At 36.1% G+C, this 17,576-nt stretch overlaps 1 protein-coding gene across 1 annotated transcript in view; it reads right to left on the bottom strand.

Moving 5' to 3' along the window:
- Nucleotides 1-17,576, bottom strand: part of LOC143245478 (multiple PDZ domain protein-like) — a 78,953-nt gene that overhangs the window by 24,985 nt on the left and 36,392 nt on the right. Inside the window, exons 3-6 of the mRNA XM_076491840.1 lie at nt 9,461-9,555; nt 6,667-6,736; nt 2,946-2,993; nt 1,688-1,789 (exon numbers count right to left, since the gene is read on the bottom strand). Coding sequence (XP_076347955.1) covers nt 1,688-1,789; nt 2,946-2,993; nt 6,667-6,736; nt 9,461-9,555 — 315 coding nt within the window. The remainder of the gene's footprint in view (nt 1-1,687; nt 1,790-2,945; nt 2,994-6,666; nt 6,737-9,460; nt 9,556-17,576) is intronic.

The raw sequence follows: 17,576 nt of genomic DNA, 5'->3' as shown, positions 1-17,576 counted from the left end.
AGTTGGTGGTGGGTTGTGATGACTAGCTGCTTTCCCTCTAGTGTTACACTACTAAATTAAGGACGGTTAGTGCAGATAGCCCTCGTGTAGCTTTGCGCGAAATTCAAAACAAACCTATTTTATATAAATACACTAACTTTGTTAAAATCCATTTCGAATATAGATATTCGACTGCCTTCTGCCACTATAGTAGCATAGACTCGTCATGGGATTTATTCTACTAGATACTGGAGCGTGTGTCGTTCGACGAAAAGTACGAACTGCAAGTGGTCCACACACGTGAGATTACGGTGGCGAATGAGACATTTAATGTAATCTCTAGCATACGAAATCGGATTAAAATCCGAAACCCATGATAAGCCAAAGAAGATGACTGAAGTCAGATGGTACTTAGATCTAACTTCAGTGTGGTATTTTCAATATAAGAGGTACCTTAAGGGACGCATGAGCTAAACGTCCAAATGAAAGCTTCTAAAATTCATTTGGAAACTTTTAACTATTGGGAATACAACCACAGAAGCATCGACTGCTATTAGCTAAATATTGAAACTGTATTTTACAGTTAAAACGTTCCCAAAGCTGAAAGTGCCGAATACATTCAATAGCATATTGCGACTCAAGCTACGAACTTTTCGATAAACAGCCTGGCAGGTCTATCACTAGAGTCAAACCTGACTACCAACTTAGAATAGAACGAGTGCAGTGGACAGGTACATTATTATCACGATGACAATTTAAGATTGTTCTTTAAACAAGGTTGTCTAGAGTGTTTAGGTATAATGTTAAAAATGTTTATCATATTTTAACGGTGTAAACAACAGCATTTTACTTGTCAGACATAAGCTGTAATCATTGTAAAATAATAGCCTATAAAAAATAAGATCTAATCTTCACATGCATATTTTACAGTGAACTAAAATAAGTCGCCATAAAATAACACTATGTAGTAAAAACAGGAAGCAATATTGAATCTGGTACTTTACAGCGAAGTAACTGTAGTGACTAAAATAACAGCGTGGAAAACAAGAAATGCTCCTGACACTGACAGTTTTACAGTAAACTAATGGTAGTCACTATTTATCGTAGCGATCTGTAAAAAAACGAAACTAATATTTGAATGTATATTTTACAGTAGAATAAACGTAAAAAAATCGCTTGGTATTATCTTAATACTATTTGTGCTTCAACTACGAAAATATTCCTTTTTACTAGCAGTGTGCAGTGTTGATGTCATTTATTCTGCTAAATGAAAAAATACCAAATCTGAGAAAACATAGCAGTGGTGTCAAAACGACCAAACAACTGGTTAAACAGTCTTGGAACGTGTCACTTACAGTATAAGATACTTTTAACAGAAATTATAAATTTTATAATTACAACTCCTATTAGGCTTAAACAATTACTAAAGGTTGAATGAATCCAAAACGTTATTTAAAATTGTTAGTTTTCTAATTAAAAACATTATTATGGAGCAGATGATAATGGTTATCTACATTTCTCATCCTTGGAATTATTTCAATACTTTTATGACTGAAATTATTAAGTGAGGTCATGCCTCTTGAAGTCTCTGACATCGCCAAGTCAGAAACTGAATATATTTCTAGGAATCAGTTTAACACTTTTCTTCGCAAATAAAAGTGAACAAATATTTACCAACAATTCAATATTCCCCTCTTTTTAAACAAACCTGGTAAGCTGGACTTCCTTCTTGAACATTGGACACAAAAATTCCTTGTCCAGCTTCTGTGTGCTTTCCTTCAATGATCATAATTCCTAATCCGTGGTTACCCTGACGATTTAAAGAACAGAAAATCGTATTCTATTTAGTGTTTTCTATAATAAGTAATATTTTAAACTTGTATAATTTTAACAATATATAACAGTAACATGCACCACCACCGTGAGGTAAAACATCACAATACACTACTAATGTCTTAATATTCTTCGGGTTCCCCGCTTGGACAGTGGTAAGTCTATGGATTTACAATACTAAAATCAGGGGTTCGACTCCCCTCAGTAAGCACAGCAGATAGCCTGATGTGGTTTTGTGAAACACATACAATGTGCAAAGTTATTGTTTATTTTTCCTATACTTACAGTACTCTATATGAAACTTAAAATATATAAAAAAGGTCAAAGAGGAAAACAGGTCAAAACGAAAATGAATTTTTTTAAAAAAACAAGGTGTTTCGGTAAACATAAAGAAAATGTTGTTAAACATATCTTACTAGAAAACTGAAATATGTAAATTTAGGATGTATTTAGAAACATTTGACTTTCTGATCACGTTACGACACAAGACAATTATATTATTGATTACTAAAAGCTAAGGTGCCTTTAAGATCATTGATATTTCTGTTGTATAATAATCTAGCAATCAGTAAAACATTAACAATTTTATAAATATTTGGATAGAACAAATTGAAAACACGCGAGTTTATGAAATCACAGACAGAAAGTCTTACCGTTCTGTGGCAAAGGTTAACTATTATTGAAGATTATGGCAATTAACTGAGTATTGGTCACAAATAGAAAGTCTCACCGTTCTGTGGCAAAGGTTAATCATTATTGAAGATCATGGTAATTATTAAAGTATCGGTCGCAGATAGAAAGTCTTACCGTTCTGAGGCAAAGGTTAATCATTATTGAAGATCATGGTAATTATTAAAGTATCGGTCGCAGATAGAAAGTCTTTACCGTTCTGGGGCAAAGGTTAATCATTATTGAAGATCATGGAAATTACTACGTATTATTGTATTGACAAAACTGAACAACTAAAATTCGTGTGAATTTACGTAGTTTCTGTAAAGTAAGAAAATGCATCCATTCCGTTCTATTATTTGGAAAATTTATTTAAATATGTAAAATGAATCAGTTTATTTCTCATTATAGTAAAAACAACTAATTTTACTTTTCTTAAAATTGTTATATAAAAACTAATTTACCTTTTTTACTGTGATGGTCCTGATGTCGCTATATCTTTCTCCAGTGCTCTGTGTAAAACAAAATGTTTCAAAGGTATTTAAACAATGTAAGTAACGGCATTGAAAGGAAAACGTACAGTTACTATCATGTCCGAATACACTAGTCACATATAAATTTTAAACTGGTGATTAAAATAAAAACAGAAACTACAGTTTTGAGAAAAAAATTCAAAATAACCTAAAATTATCATAAAATAATCCTTTTATATACGTATATTTATTAAAGTGTGATCAAAGTAGTGACTTTATGACTGAAATTTGTACCTGTATCTATTAAAATTACATCAAATCATGGAAGATGTAAGGATATATTTTTAATTAAGTATAAATACTGGATAAACGTAATATCTGTAAACGCTGAGTTTAAATCAACACGAGAGTGGAATCTGTAGGCCCTTGAGTTACGTCAACGTTAAATACGTAGAATACAACAATAAAATATCTTTAAGTACATAAAAATACGAGTTTATTTGTTATAGATTTCGCGTAAATCTACACGAGGACTATCTGCGCTAACAAGCCCTAATTTAGCAGCGAAAGACTAGAGGAAAAGCAACCAATTTTCGCCACCCACCTCCAACTCCTTGGCTAACCTTAATTAGTGGGATTGAACATGACATTATAATACTCCCTGGCTGAAAGGGCGAATATGTTGGGTGGGACGGGGAATTGAACCACGAACCTCAGATTGCGAATCAAGTGCCCTAACCACGAGGCCATGCCAGGCCTAGAGCAGAAACAAAGTTAACTAAGCATCAGTAACAGACGAACTTTGTACTTTCAATTATTTAATTACAATGACGTGAGTGGAGTAAAGGAAACGTTGAATAAATATCTTTAGTTGTTAATGTCAAATCAACAAAGGGAGAAAAAAGAAAAAAAATCGCCAAAAATTTGTATCTGTTGAAGTTCCATCAAATTTATTTTTTATCAAAGAACCAATTGTTTAAAATACTATAGAAAATTCTCTAAGGATTTTGTATCTCAGGAGAATTGGTATGGATATAAACACTTTTAAGAAAATAAAACAGAGGTCATCTTCAGGATAACAAAGTGAAAGTTTGCAACTAACTGTTGCCGGGCACATGTCTTAAAGACGATAGTGTAAATGGGTACGGGATTGTAGGGGCGTTCAGATAAATATTAGGCTTGTTTGAATTTCGCGCAAGGCTACACGAGGGCTATCTGCGCTAGCTGTAAGACTAGAGGGGAGACAGCTTGTTATCACCACCCACCGCCAACTCTTGGGCTACTCTTTTACCAACGAATAGTGGAATTAACCGTCACATTATAACACCTACACGGCTGAAAGCGCGAGCATGTTTGATGCGACGGGGATTCGAACCCCTGACCATCGGATTACAAGTCGAGTGCCTTACCCACCTGGCCATGTCTAGCCAGATATTAGGCTATTAATTAGTATAGGTATAAAGGTGTTCCTTTATTATATTGGTTTAATTTTGATTTTAGTTGTTGTATAAGTAGAGTTTCTTTGATTTTGCGTTTGTTTATGTTTGTATCCCTACTTAATATCTGGGTGTTTTCTGTGTTTATGTTGTGGTTATTTGACTTGCAGCGTTCAAAACCGTGTGAAGATGTTGTTTTTGTGTGTGTTCTTTGAATCGTTTTTCTTGGTTTGTTTTGAATTTCGAGCAAAGCTACACAAGGGCTATTTGCGCTCTTTGTATTTCGATTCCATTTTGCTGCTTGTTTCTCCAATACAGAAGACGTGGCAGTTATTGCACTGTATTTTTAAATAATGTTGTGTTTGTCAGTGTAGTTTTTACATAGCATGGACTTTAGTTTTGCACCTGGGTTTTGAATAGATTTGGTGTTTACTGGAATGTTGCGTTTTGTTATAACTTGTTTTTTTTCAAATGTTGGTTATTTTTTCGATAATATCGGGAATATGCGGTATGCAGCAGTGTAAGGAATAGTTGTTCGTTGTATCTTGGGTTTTATTGTTGTTTGTTTGTTCTTGGTCTAGAAGTGTGCGTATATTTTTTACAATGATTTATGGAAGGTATTTGTTGATGTTGATGAAGTGTTTTATTTTTTGATTGTGTTGTTGATCTAGGTGTGAGTCTCCACATATGAAACAAAATAAAAACTCAACATATTAAGAAACCAAATAAACACAGCCACAAAACTACCCTCACCTGATAAAATTAACAATGATTGTTTGTTTGTTTTTTAATTTTGCACAAAGCTACTCGAGAGCTATCTGTGCTATCCGTCCCTAATTTAGCAATGTAATACTAGAAGCAGGCAGCTAGACATCACCACCGTCCGCAAACTCTTGGACTACTCTTTCACCAACGAATAGTGGGATTGACCGTCACATTATAACGCCCCCACGGCTGAAAGGGCGAGCATGTTTTGGCGCCACGGGAATGCGAACCCGCGACCCTCAGATTTCGAGTCGCACGCCTTAACACGCTTGGCCATGCAGGCCATTAACAATGAAATTAACAAAGTAAAACAACACTTCATCAGCATCAACAAATATCCTTCATAAGCCGTTGAAAAATATACGTACACACCTAGATTAGCAACAAACAAGCAATAATAAATCCAAAGATACAACAAACGACAAAACCTTACACTGCTGCAAACCACATATTCCGGACTGTTAGCGCAGATAGCCCTCTTTTAGCGTAAAATTCAAAAACAAACAAATATTTCAAATGTGATTTTTACCTAAACTAAAATGAGGTGGGGGCAAGTGCTTATAGGTTATATAACACTGCTGTAACAGAGTTCAATAAAGAATAATTTGTCATTTCATAAGTTACTTATTTTTTTTTAATGGGGCTCTACCAAATGAAATAATCCTGAGCAATATTTTACGGGGAGCTGTTGCTCGAATGAATCCTTTGATAACTGATGTTCTTACGTTTACACAAGCAATTTTATCAGCGGCATTTGAAAAACGTACCGAAACATCTGTATCATGAGTGCACGCATGGTTAAAAATTGTGCCATGTTGAAAGACAGCACAAATAGAAGATTTAGTTTCCTTGCACTAGTCGTCTTGGAAGGATTTCATTCTTGAAGATTTTCATACAAAAATAAAACCAACGAGTTTTATACAAACAATTTAAGCTTATTTCATAAAAAAAAGCTATTTAGAAAATACAATTTATGGATGATAATACAGGACGAAAGCTGCGTATCATCATTAAGTCTCAAGGCTTATAACAATATAAATGGTTTTGCTACCTGCAGTGGGCAGAGTACAGACAGCCCAATTCGTAGCTTTATGTTCAACAAGAAACAAGACACAGAACTTCATGTCAAGTCATGCTATCATACATGATCACGAAATATTAAAGAATCAATCGGCCCGACATGGCCGGGTGGATTAAGGCGTTCAATTCGTAATCCGAGGGTTGTGAGTTCAAATCCCCGTCGCACCAGACATGCTCGCCCTTTCAGCCTTTATAATATGACGGTCAATCCCATTATTCATTGGTGAAAGAGGAGTTCAAGAGTTGGCGGTGGCTGGTGATAACTAGCTGCCTTCACTCTAGTCTTACACTGCTAAATTAGAGACGGCTAGCGCAGATAGCCCTCGTGCAGCTTTGCGCAAATTAAAAAAAAAAAGAATCAATCCCAATACTGTCAAGGTAAATAAGAAGAAATACAATTATAGATGCATATAAAAAGAAGGCTTAGTTACCTCATCTCCCAGTAAGAGTGGAAACTGAGTCAAGGGTTTAATTGCCATTTCATTCAAGGAGTTTTCTCTCCTGTAAAACATCCACATTATGTACACATTGATTCCTTTGTCTTTACAGCTCCTGTGACTGAGTCATTTCAATAAATAATATTTTTTTCAAAAGAATATAGATTTTAAACACACGTCATTTCAATAAAAAATAAAGTTTATTTTATAGAATTATTAATCGTATATTTCGGATTAGTTTGACTCTAAATATTTCAATGGATTTTTGTAAATAGCATTCATATTGTATTACAGTTTGACCACATATAAGACAGAGATAGCTTTCATAGTAAGAACAGTTTTGTAAGCAACTAAAAGTTTTCCAAGAATGGTGTTTGGTATAAATAAATATATCTGACGTTTAAATTGCGACAGTAACTTAAATATGAGACTCATGCGAAGTGAATTGTTTGGAGAAGTCATTTCCAAACTTAGTTTTCTAAGTGAATTTGTAAAAGAAAAACAACACAAAAGTGCTTTCATAATATTTTCTTTTTACGAGCATTTATATTTAGCAGATTTTTTTTTCCAATTTTACCACTCAAACGTCGTCGCTCATTAGGTTCTCCATTTCGTTTGAGAAATTTATCACAAAAACGCATTTTCACACACAGACACTAGTTGATGACCTCTGGAGTAGTTTTCTAAGTCTTTTATTAAGGTATCCTAATTCCCGTGTAACTCGACTGAAATGTTAAACGTAACATTCGATATTTAAAGAGCTTTTTAACCACATAAGTAACACATATGACGAGCTTTGAAAACTAAACGATCAGTCGGCGTTTAGAAATGAAAATGCACATTGAAATATTACAGCTAACGCATTTAAATAGCGAAACCTCCCTTTAAAAAGACAGGAACCAGCATGTTTTGTTATTCTCACCAGTAGATCACACGTTGGTAAACAAGATAGTTAGTAATTTCTTGTTTATTTTTATAAATTTCAGAAGAGTAATATATAATTAATACTTCAATAAGTGATTTTCTACACTACGCAAAAGTTTTCCGTCACTTAACGTCAAAACATACGGTGTAATTTATTATCAGCTTCGAAGTATTATCTTAAAGGTATTTAGATATTTGAACGATAACAATGGCAAATTAAACTACAATAGTTAAGTCTCAAACTTTTATATTAATTCCTTCGAATTTACGTTCTGTATACTTGTGGGAATGTTCACAAAGAATGATGGAAAAGTAAGTTTATATAGCACACCCACCTAGTATCAGGTAGGAACCCCTTTTGCTTCCAGAAGTGCCTGAATTCTTCGCGGCATGAGTTCAACAAGATGCTGCAACAATTTCCTTAAAAATTTTAATCCATGTTGACTGGATAGCATCACGCAGTTCCTGCAGGTTTGTCGGCCACACACTCGTGCTGCGAAGTTACCGTTTCACCTCATCCCAAAGGTTTTCTATTGGATTGAAATCTGGGAACTGTAAAGGTCATTGGAGTACACTGAAGTCACTGTCATGTTCGTGGAACCAGCTTGAGATGATGCGTACTTTGTGACATGACGCATTGTCCTGATGGAAATAGCCATTGTAAAACGGATAAACTGTGGCTATAAAAGGATGCACATGGTTAGCAATAATTCTCAGATACGCTGTGGCATTCAACTGATGCTCATTGGCATTAAGAGGCCTAATGTGGGATAAGAAAATACTCCCCACACCAAACATTACTACCAACAGCCTGTACTATTGACACAAGATAGGATGAATCCACGGATTCATGTTGTTTACGCCAACTTCTGATCCTACGATCTGCATGTCGCAGCAGAAATCGAAATTCGTCAGACCAGGCGACGTTCAATTTTCGTGTTCCTCTGTTCCTGTTAGCTGACAGGAGTGGAGCCTGGCGTGGTCTTCTGCTGCTGTAGCCCATACGCTTCTAGGTTCGACGCGTTCAGAGATCCCTTTCTGCACACCACTGTTGTAAAGAGTGGCTATTTGAGTATTGTGATCTTCCTGTCAGCTTGAACGAGTCTGACCATTCTCCTCTGATATATCCCTTTAACAAGCTATTTTTGCACACAGAACTGCCGCTCACTGAATGTTATTTGCTTTTTGCACCACTCTGTAATCTCTAGGGACTGTAGTATGTGAAAATCCCAGGATGTCAGCAGTTATCGAGATGCTGGAAGCACCAAGTCTGGCACCAACAGTCATTTCAAGGTCAAAGTCGCTTAGATCACTCATTTTCTTCTTATAACGTTTGGTTCAACAACAACTGAAACCCTTGACCATATCTGTATGCTTTATATATTGAGTTGCAGCCACGTGATTTGCTGTTTGGCTATACGTGTCAAAGAACTGGTGTACCTAATAAAGTAGCCACTGAGTGTAAAAGGTATTAGAATGGTTGTTTTCACTACAGTTTATGTTGAGTTCATTTTCATATATAGTGCGTTTTACTGCAGTTTATGTGAAGGTTCTTTTCATATATGTTGGATTTTACAGTAATTTATATTGTGTTTACTTCTCTTTATGATTATTTCTTCTGCCATTCATGTTATGTTTATTTCCATAAATGGTGGCTTTTTACTGTAGTTTATGTTGTGTTTATTTCTATATTATCTACTCTACACATTTTTTTTAATATCTTAACTATTTATTCTCAGACCATCACTGTACACTCAAGGCTGCTGAAGAGACTGACAAAATTTAGTGAAATATGATTTTTTTTAATGTTCCGTTTCGTTCAAAGTTAATTACAAACTACGGTTGTTCAAGAAATTCAACTTACCTGAGTATCACTAGTCTATACGTTGGGCCAGGCTGCAATTTAATCATGGCGGATGCGTTTAGATGGCAGCGGCCATGTACAACAATGCCGTTCACCTAAAACATGAAGTGAATAAATAAAGCAATGTAATTCTTCAGTCATTAGTCAAACTCAAGTTAAACAACAACCTCGAGTTACAGAAATAGAGACAACAGATTATATTGTCCAATTATTTCAGACATCGGAGTTATAAAAAAGCATGTCCATGTAACAAACTAAGTTAAAATAGAAATAAAAACAAACCTAACATGTTACTTATACTCGAGAGATTGCGTATGTATACGTTTAAATCCATTCTTCATTAAACCGGTAAGAAGTAATGTCATCGTAAAATGATCCCGGCTTATAAATCACAATGGCATTCAGTTAATCTGAAAGTCCACTGGTCACAGAAGTGCAATGCTTGCAATGAAAGTCCTATTCTATAAGAAGATTTGAGTTGTTTAAAATTACAAACCTTATGTGCAACATAAAATAATGGTACATTTAGTGTAATTAGAACTAAGACTGAGAGAACGATCGGCTTTTAGGTAACTTGTGCACATATCGTTTATTTCAAATGGTAATCGCATTTTTCCCCTTCCATTAGTTTCGGGCCCGGCATGGCCAGATAGTTAAGGTACTCGACTCGTAATATGAGGCTCGCGGGTTTAAATCCCAGTCACACTAAACATGCTCGCCCTTACAGCCGTGGAGGCGTTATAACGTGACAGTCAATCCAATTATTAGTTGGTGAAAGAGTAGCTCAAGAGTTGGCGGTGGGTGGTGATGACTAGCTACCTTCCCTCTAGTCTTACACGCTAAATTAGGGACGGGAAGCGCAGATAGCCCTCGAGTAGCTTTGCGCGAAAATTCAAACCAAAACCAAACCGTTAGTTTCGATCAGGTATTTTTTTTCTTACCGTATCGGTGCACTACGCCGGTTCTCTTACTATTACTAATGAAACGAAACAGATAAAGTACTATATAGAAGTAATTAAAAAAAAAACAACATTTCTCCAAAATATGTTTTATTTTAACTAGGAGTCATTTAGGACAAACTAAAATAATCTCAATATATCTAGAACGTTAGGTTTTCATTGAAGACACCTGTTTCCTACATCAAAGAGGAACTCTAGAAAGCAAATCACGTTATAAACTTCAGACCAACTGCGTATAAATCAGCAGTACGGTTTCTTCAACAGCGACCAGATTAGTACTCTACAAAGACCGAGACATCGTCCTCTTCTACTCTTGTGTAGATTCCATCCATAAAAAAAAATAAATCGTATCCAATACAATTTACACTTCAGTTAAATTTTCTCTAAGACAACTTACAAACAAGTTTAATTTAATGTAAAATATTCCTGGACATTAAAAAGAAACAACCATGAAAACGAAATGACAAATGCATATTTTTTGCTTTACTGTGAATGAAGATCCAAATGATCTATCTAAACTAAGAAACAATGTAACATTACTAGATATGGAATGTAAAATATCAGGCGTCTCAACATCAACATGAACCTAGATACTTCGAGCTGAAAATAACCAATTCGTAAATAATACATGTATATTATACATGTTAATACAGAAAACGGATTATTATTTGGAGATCTTGAACAATTCTTGTTGCTCCAAGTGAAATTAAATTCGCGAACTTGATCTATTATAGTTATTATTATTCTACGGGCGAGTTATTTCTATGCAGTCAAACTATGTAAATACATTAGTGTGCCAGTCACTTTGAGGATATATTTTGAATAAAAGCTACATTTACAACCTATCATCTTTAAAATTCTTATCACGAAAGCCAAGGCATGTTTTGCTCTTGAAACTATATATTTTCTGTAGAGACGAAGAGCTGGGTGTGGTCTAGTTGTTAATATATTTAACTAGAATTTCGAGAGCTCACAGTTTTGGCTGAACTCTATGCGTCAGCGGGTGGGTAATAAGAGTGACTCAGAAATAAACTCCAGTATTCTCTATCAAATTAGCTTAAGTGTGTGAAACGATTCATATTAGGAGCCAATAGCAAACTAATAATGTGTTGATTTTGTTTATTTATTTTTAACATAAGAACCTATTGCACGCATGCTATTTCATCTGACATACAGTAGTCCAATGTCTGCTTGGTTTATGTGCTTTGTTCTTAAACGTAAACCTTTTGAATGACCAATATACACTGTGCCCACAAAAGAGATTGAACAATGGTCGTTAGCGTTATAATCATTATCATTGCTGTGTCACTTAAGATTGGGCAACATTCGTTTTGAAAAAGGCAAACACAAACTTTCACGAAAAGGTTTGTTTGTTTGTTTTTATTTTCGCGCAAAGCTACTCGAGGACTATCTGCGCTAGCCGTCCCTAATTTAGTAGTGTAAGACTAGAGGGAAGGCAGCTGGTCACCACTACCCACCGCTAACACTTGGGCTACTCTTTTACCAACGAATAGTGGGATTGACCGTCACATTATAACACCCCCACGGCTAAAAGGGCAAGCATGTTTGACGCGACGAGGATGCGAACCCGCGACCCTCAGATGACGAGTCGCACGCCTTCACCCACCTGGCCATGCCGGGCCTTTCACGAAAAGAAAACCATGTAATGAAATAGTTCACCGAACAACAGCAACTGCAGAAGGGATTCCTGAACCTGGTACAAATGGCCCGGCATGGCCAAGCGTGTTAAGGCGTTCGACTTGTAAGTTGAGGGTCGCGAGTTCGCATCCCCTTTGCGCCAAACATGCTCGCCCTTTCAGCCGTGGGGGCGTTATAATGTGACGGTCAATAACACTATTCGTTGGTAAAAGAGTAGCCCAAGAGTTGGCGGTAGGTGGTAATGACTAGCTGCCTTTCCTCTAGTCTTACACTGCTAAATTAGGGACGGCTAGCACAGATAGCCCTCGAGTAGCTTTGTGCGAAATTCAAAAAACAAAAACAAAACAACCTGGCACAAAGATACCACAAAGTTCTTAATGAAGAGCGTTTTTGACATTCATCACTAAAAAGGAATAACTATTGTAGCAGTGCATGTAATAGATTCACGTCAAGAAGTCTAAGCCTTGATCAACTTTACAACACAAAAATGTGTTAACTTTAATATTAATTGAACTCCTTTTTTATAGCTATGATTTATCAGTAAAAAACGTCTGCTTCATTTACACTCACTTTTTATGATACTTAAATGACACTTAAAGCCAAAATTCTCATATAAACTTATGTATAAATTTTACAGCTATATATGAGTGTATGTGTGTGCGTGTTGCTTCTAAAACATACAGTAGGTACTTGGAACATTTAATCTTCTCAGAACATTAAATTTCATGAGATAATTAATGCTTTAATCATTTAATAATGTTCGACGAAACGTAGTCGGTAAAGGTTTTTGTCGTTATTACTAAAATGTATAGTGGATTATATTGCAATTGAGATAAATCATAATATAAGAAAAATAATCACTTATTTTATACAAATAACACGTGGACGACAGAAAAGAAAGGGAGACGCGCCACTAACTAATGAGTGGTGTTCAGTTGATTATGGAAGGAAATTGGGATATATGGACACCAGGAAAGTAAACTATAGGTGAACGTTATATTAAGCGGTAAGAAGATGTTTGTTTGTTTTGAATTTCGCGCAAAGCTACACGAGAGCTATAATGTTTTTGTGTTTTCTTACAGCAAAGCTACATCGGGCTATCTGCTGACACCACCGAGGGGAATCGAACCCCTGACTTTAGCGTTGTAAATCCATAGACTTACCGTTGTACTAGCGGGGGGCACACGAGGGCTATCTGCACTAGCCGTCCCCAATTTAGCAGCGTAAGACTAGAGAGAAGGCAGCTAGTCATTACCACCCATCTCCTACTCTTGGGCCACTCTTTTACCAACGAATAGTGAGATTGACAATCACATTATAACGCCCCCACGGCTAAAAGGGCGAACATGTTTGACGCGACGAAGATGCGAACCCGCGACCCTCAGATTACAAGTCGAACACCTTAACCACCTGCCCATGCCGGGGCCGGTTGAAAAATGTGTGGAAAAAAAAAACTAAGATGAATAAATAGCTAGGTTTCTATGTTGACAGGGGAAAACTAAGATGAACACGTAGCTAGGTTTCTATGTTGACAAGGGAAAACTAATATGAACAAGTAGCTAGGTTTCTATGTTGACAGGGGAAACTAAGATGAACAAGTAGCTAGGTTTCTATGTTGACAGAGGAAAACTAAGATGAACAAGTAGCTAGGTTTCTATGTTGACAGGGGAAAACTAAGATGAACAAGTAGCTAGGTTTCTATGTTGACAGGGGAAAACTAAGATGAACAAGTAGCTAGATTTCTATGTTGACAGCGGAAAACTCATATGAACAAGTAGCTAGGTTTCTATGTTGACAGGGGAAAACTAAGATGAACAAATAGCTAGGTTTCTATGTTGACAGGGGAAAACTAAGATGAACAAATAGCTAGGTTTCTATGTTGACAGGGGAAACTAATATGAACAAGTAGCTAGGTGTCTATGTTGACAGGGGAAAACTAATATGAACAAGTAGCTAGGTTTCTATGTAGACAGGGGAAAACTAAGATGAACACGTAGCTAGGTTTCTATGTTGACAGGGGAAAACTAAGATGAACAAGTAGCTAGGTTTCTATGTTAACAGGGGAAAACTAAGATGAACAAATAGCTAGGTTTCTATGTTGACAGGGGAAAACTAAGATGAACAAATAGCTAGGTTTCTATGTTGACAGGGGAAACTAATATGAACAAGTAGCTAGGTGTCTATGTTGACAGGGGAAAACTAATATGAACAAGTAGCTAGGTTTCTATGTTGACAGGGGAAAACTAAGATGAACAAGTAGCTAGGTTTCTATGTTGACAGGGATAAACTAAGATAAACAAATAGCTAGGTTTCTATGTTGACAGGGGAAACTAAGATGAACAAGTAGCTAGGTTTCTATGTTGACAGGGGAAAACTAAGATGAACAAGTAGCTAGGTTTCTATGTTGACAGGGGAAAACTAAGATGAACAAGTAGCTAGGTTTCTATGTTGACAGGGATAAACTAAGATAAACAAATAGCTAGGTTTCTATGTTGACAGGGGAAAACTAAGATGAACAAGTAGCTAGGTTTCTATGTTGACAGGGGAAAACTAAGATGAACAAGTAGCTAGGTTTCTATGTTGACAGGGGAAAATTAAGATGAACAAGTAGCTAGGTTTCTATGTTGACAGGGATAAACTAAGATGAACAAGTAGCTAGGTTTCTATGTTGACAGGGGAAAACTAAGATGAACAAGTAGCTAGGTTTCTATGTTGACAGGGGAAACTAAGATGAACAAGTAGCTAGGTTTCTATGTTGACAGGGGAAAACTAATATGAACAAGTAGCGAGGTTTCTATGTTGACAGGGGAAACTAAGATGAACGAGTAGCTAGGTTTCTATGTTGACAGGGGAAAACTAAGATGAACAAATAGCTAGGTTTCTATGTTGACAGGGGAAATTTAAGATGAACAAATAGCTAGGTTTCTATGTTGACAGGGGAAAACTAAGATGAACAAGTAGCCAGGTTTCTATGTTGACAGGGGAAAACTAAGATGAACAAATAGCTAGGTTTCTATGTTGACAGGGGAAAACTAAGATGAACAAATAGCTAGGTTTCTATGTTGACAGAAGAAACTAATATGAACAAGTAGCTAGGTGTCTATGTTGACAGGGGAAAACTAATATGAACAAGTAGCTAGGTTTCTATGTTGACAGGGGAAAATTAAGATGAACAAGTAGCTAGGTTTCTATGTTGACAGGGATAAACTAAGGTAAACAAATAGCTAGGTTTCTATGTTGACAGGGGAAACTAAGATGAACAAGTAGCTAGGTTTCTATGTTGACAAAAGAAAACTAAGATGAACAAGTAGCTAGGTTTCTATGTTGACAAAAGAAAACTAAGATGAACAAGTAGCTAGGTTTCTATGTTGACAGGGGAAAACTAATATGAACAAGTAGCTAGGTTTCTATGTTGACAGGGGAAAACTAAGATGAACAAATAGCTAGGTTTCTATGTTGACAGGGGAAAACTAAGATGAACAAGTAGCTAGGTTTCTATGTTGACAGAGGAAAACTAAGATGAACAAATAGCTAGGTTTCTATGTTGACAGGGGAAAACTAAGATGAACAAGTAGCTAGGTTTCTATGTTGACAGGGGAAAACTAAGATGAACAAGTAGCTAGGTTTCTATGTTGACAGAGGAAAACTAAGATGAACAAATAGCTAGGTTTCTATGTTGACAGGGGAAAACTAAGATGAACAAGTAGCTAGGTGTCTATGTTGGCAGGGGAAAACTAAGATGAACACGTAGCTAGGTTTCTATGTTGACAGGGGAAAATTAAGATGAACAAGTAGCTAGGTTTCTATGTTGACAGAGGAAAACTAAGATGAAGAAATAGCTAGGTTTCTATGTTGACAGGGGAAAACTAAGATGAACAAGTAGCTAGGTTTCTATGTTGACAGGGGAAAACTAAAATGAACAAGTAGCTAGGTGTCTATGTTGACAGGGGAAAACTAAGATGAACACGTAGCTAGGTTTCTATGTTGACAGGGGAAAACTAAGATGAACAAGTAGCTAGGTTTCTATGTTAACAGGGGAAAACTAAGATGAACAAGTAGCTAGGTTTCTATGTTGACAGGGGAAAACTAAGATGAACAAATAGCTAGGTTTCTATGTTGACAGGGGAAAACTAAGATGAACAAATAGCTAGGTTTCTATGTTGACAGGGGAAACTAATATGAACAAGTAGCTAGGTGTCTATGTTGACAGGGGAAAACTAATATGAACAAGTAGCTAGGTTTCTATGTTGACAGGGGAAAACTAAGATGAACAAGTAGCTAGGTTTCTATGTTGACAGGGATAAACTAAGATAAACAAATAGCTAGGTTTCTATGTTGACAGGGGAAACTAAGATGAACAAGTAGCTAGGTTTCTATGTTGACAGGGGAAAACTAAGATGAACAAGTAGCTAGGTTTCTATGTTGACAGGGGAAAACTAAGATGAACAAGTAGCTAGGTTTCTATGTTGACAGGGATAAACTAAGATAAACAAATAGCTAGGTTTCTATGTTGACAGGGGAAAACTAAGATGAACAAGTAGCTAGGTTTCTATGTTGACAGGGGAAAACTAAGATGAACAAGTAGCTAGGTTTCTATGTTGACAGGGGAAAATTAAGATGAACAAGTAGCTAGGTTTCTATGTTGACAGGGATAAACTAAGATGAACAAGTAGCTAGGTTTCTATGTTGACAGGGGAAAACTAAGATGAACAAGTAGCTAGGTTTCTATGTTGACAGGGGAAACTAAGATGAACAAGTAGCTAGGTTTCTATGTTGACAGGGGAAAACTAATATGAACAAGTAGCGAGGTTTCTATGTTGACAGGGGAAACTAAGATGAACGAGTAGCTAGGTTTCTATGTTGACAGGGGAAAACTAAGATGAACAAATAGCTAGGTTTCTATGTTGACAGGGGAAATTTAAGATGAACAAATAGCTAGGTTTCTATGTTGACAGGGGAAAACTAAGATGAACAAGTAGCCAGGTTTCTATGTTGACAGGGGAAAACTAAGATGAACAAATAGCTAGGTTTCTATGTTGACAGGGGAAAACTAAGATGAACAAATAGCTAGGTTTCTATGTTGACAGAAGAAACTAATATGAACAAGTAGCTAGGTGTCTATGTTGACAGGGGAAAACTAATATGAACAAGTAGCTAGGTTTCTATGTTGACAGGGGAAAATTAAGATGAACAAGTAGCTAGGTTTCTATGTTGACAGGGATAAACTAAGGTAAACAAATAGCTAGGTTTCTATGTTGACAGGGGAAACTAAGATGAACAAGTAGCTAGGTTTCTATGTTGACAAAAGAAAACTAAGATGAACAAGTAGCTAGGTTTCTATGTTGACAAAAGAAAACTAAGATGAACAAGTAGCTAGGTTTCTATGTTGACAGGGGAAAACTAATATGAACAAGTAGCTAGGTTTCTATGTTGACAGGGGAAAACTAAGATGAACAAATAGCTAGGTTTCTATGTTGACAGGGGAAAACTAAGATGAA

This window comes from Tachypleus tridentatus, chromosome 2, assembly GCF_004210375.1.
Source record: "Tachypleus tridentatus isolate NWPU-2018 chromosome 2, ASM421037v1, whole genome shotgun sequence".
NCBI lineage: Eukaryota > Metazoa > Arthropoda > Merostomata > Xiphosura > Limulidae > Tachypleus > Tachypleus tridentatus.
This window is presented reverse-complemented; position numbering and strand designations above follow the sequence as displayed.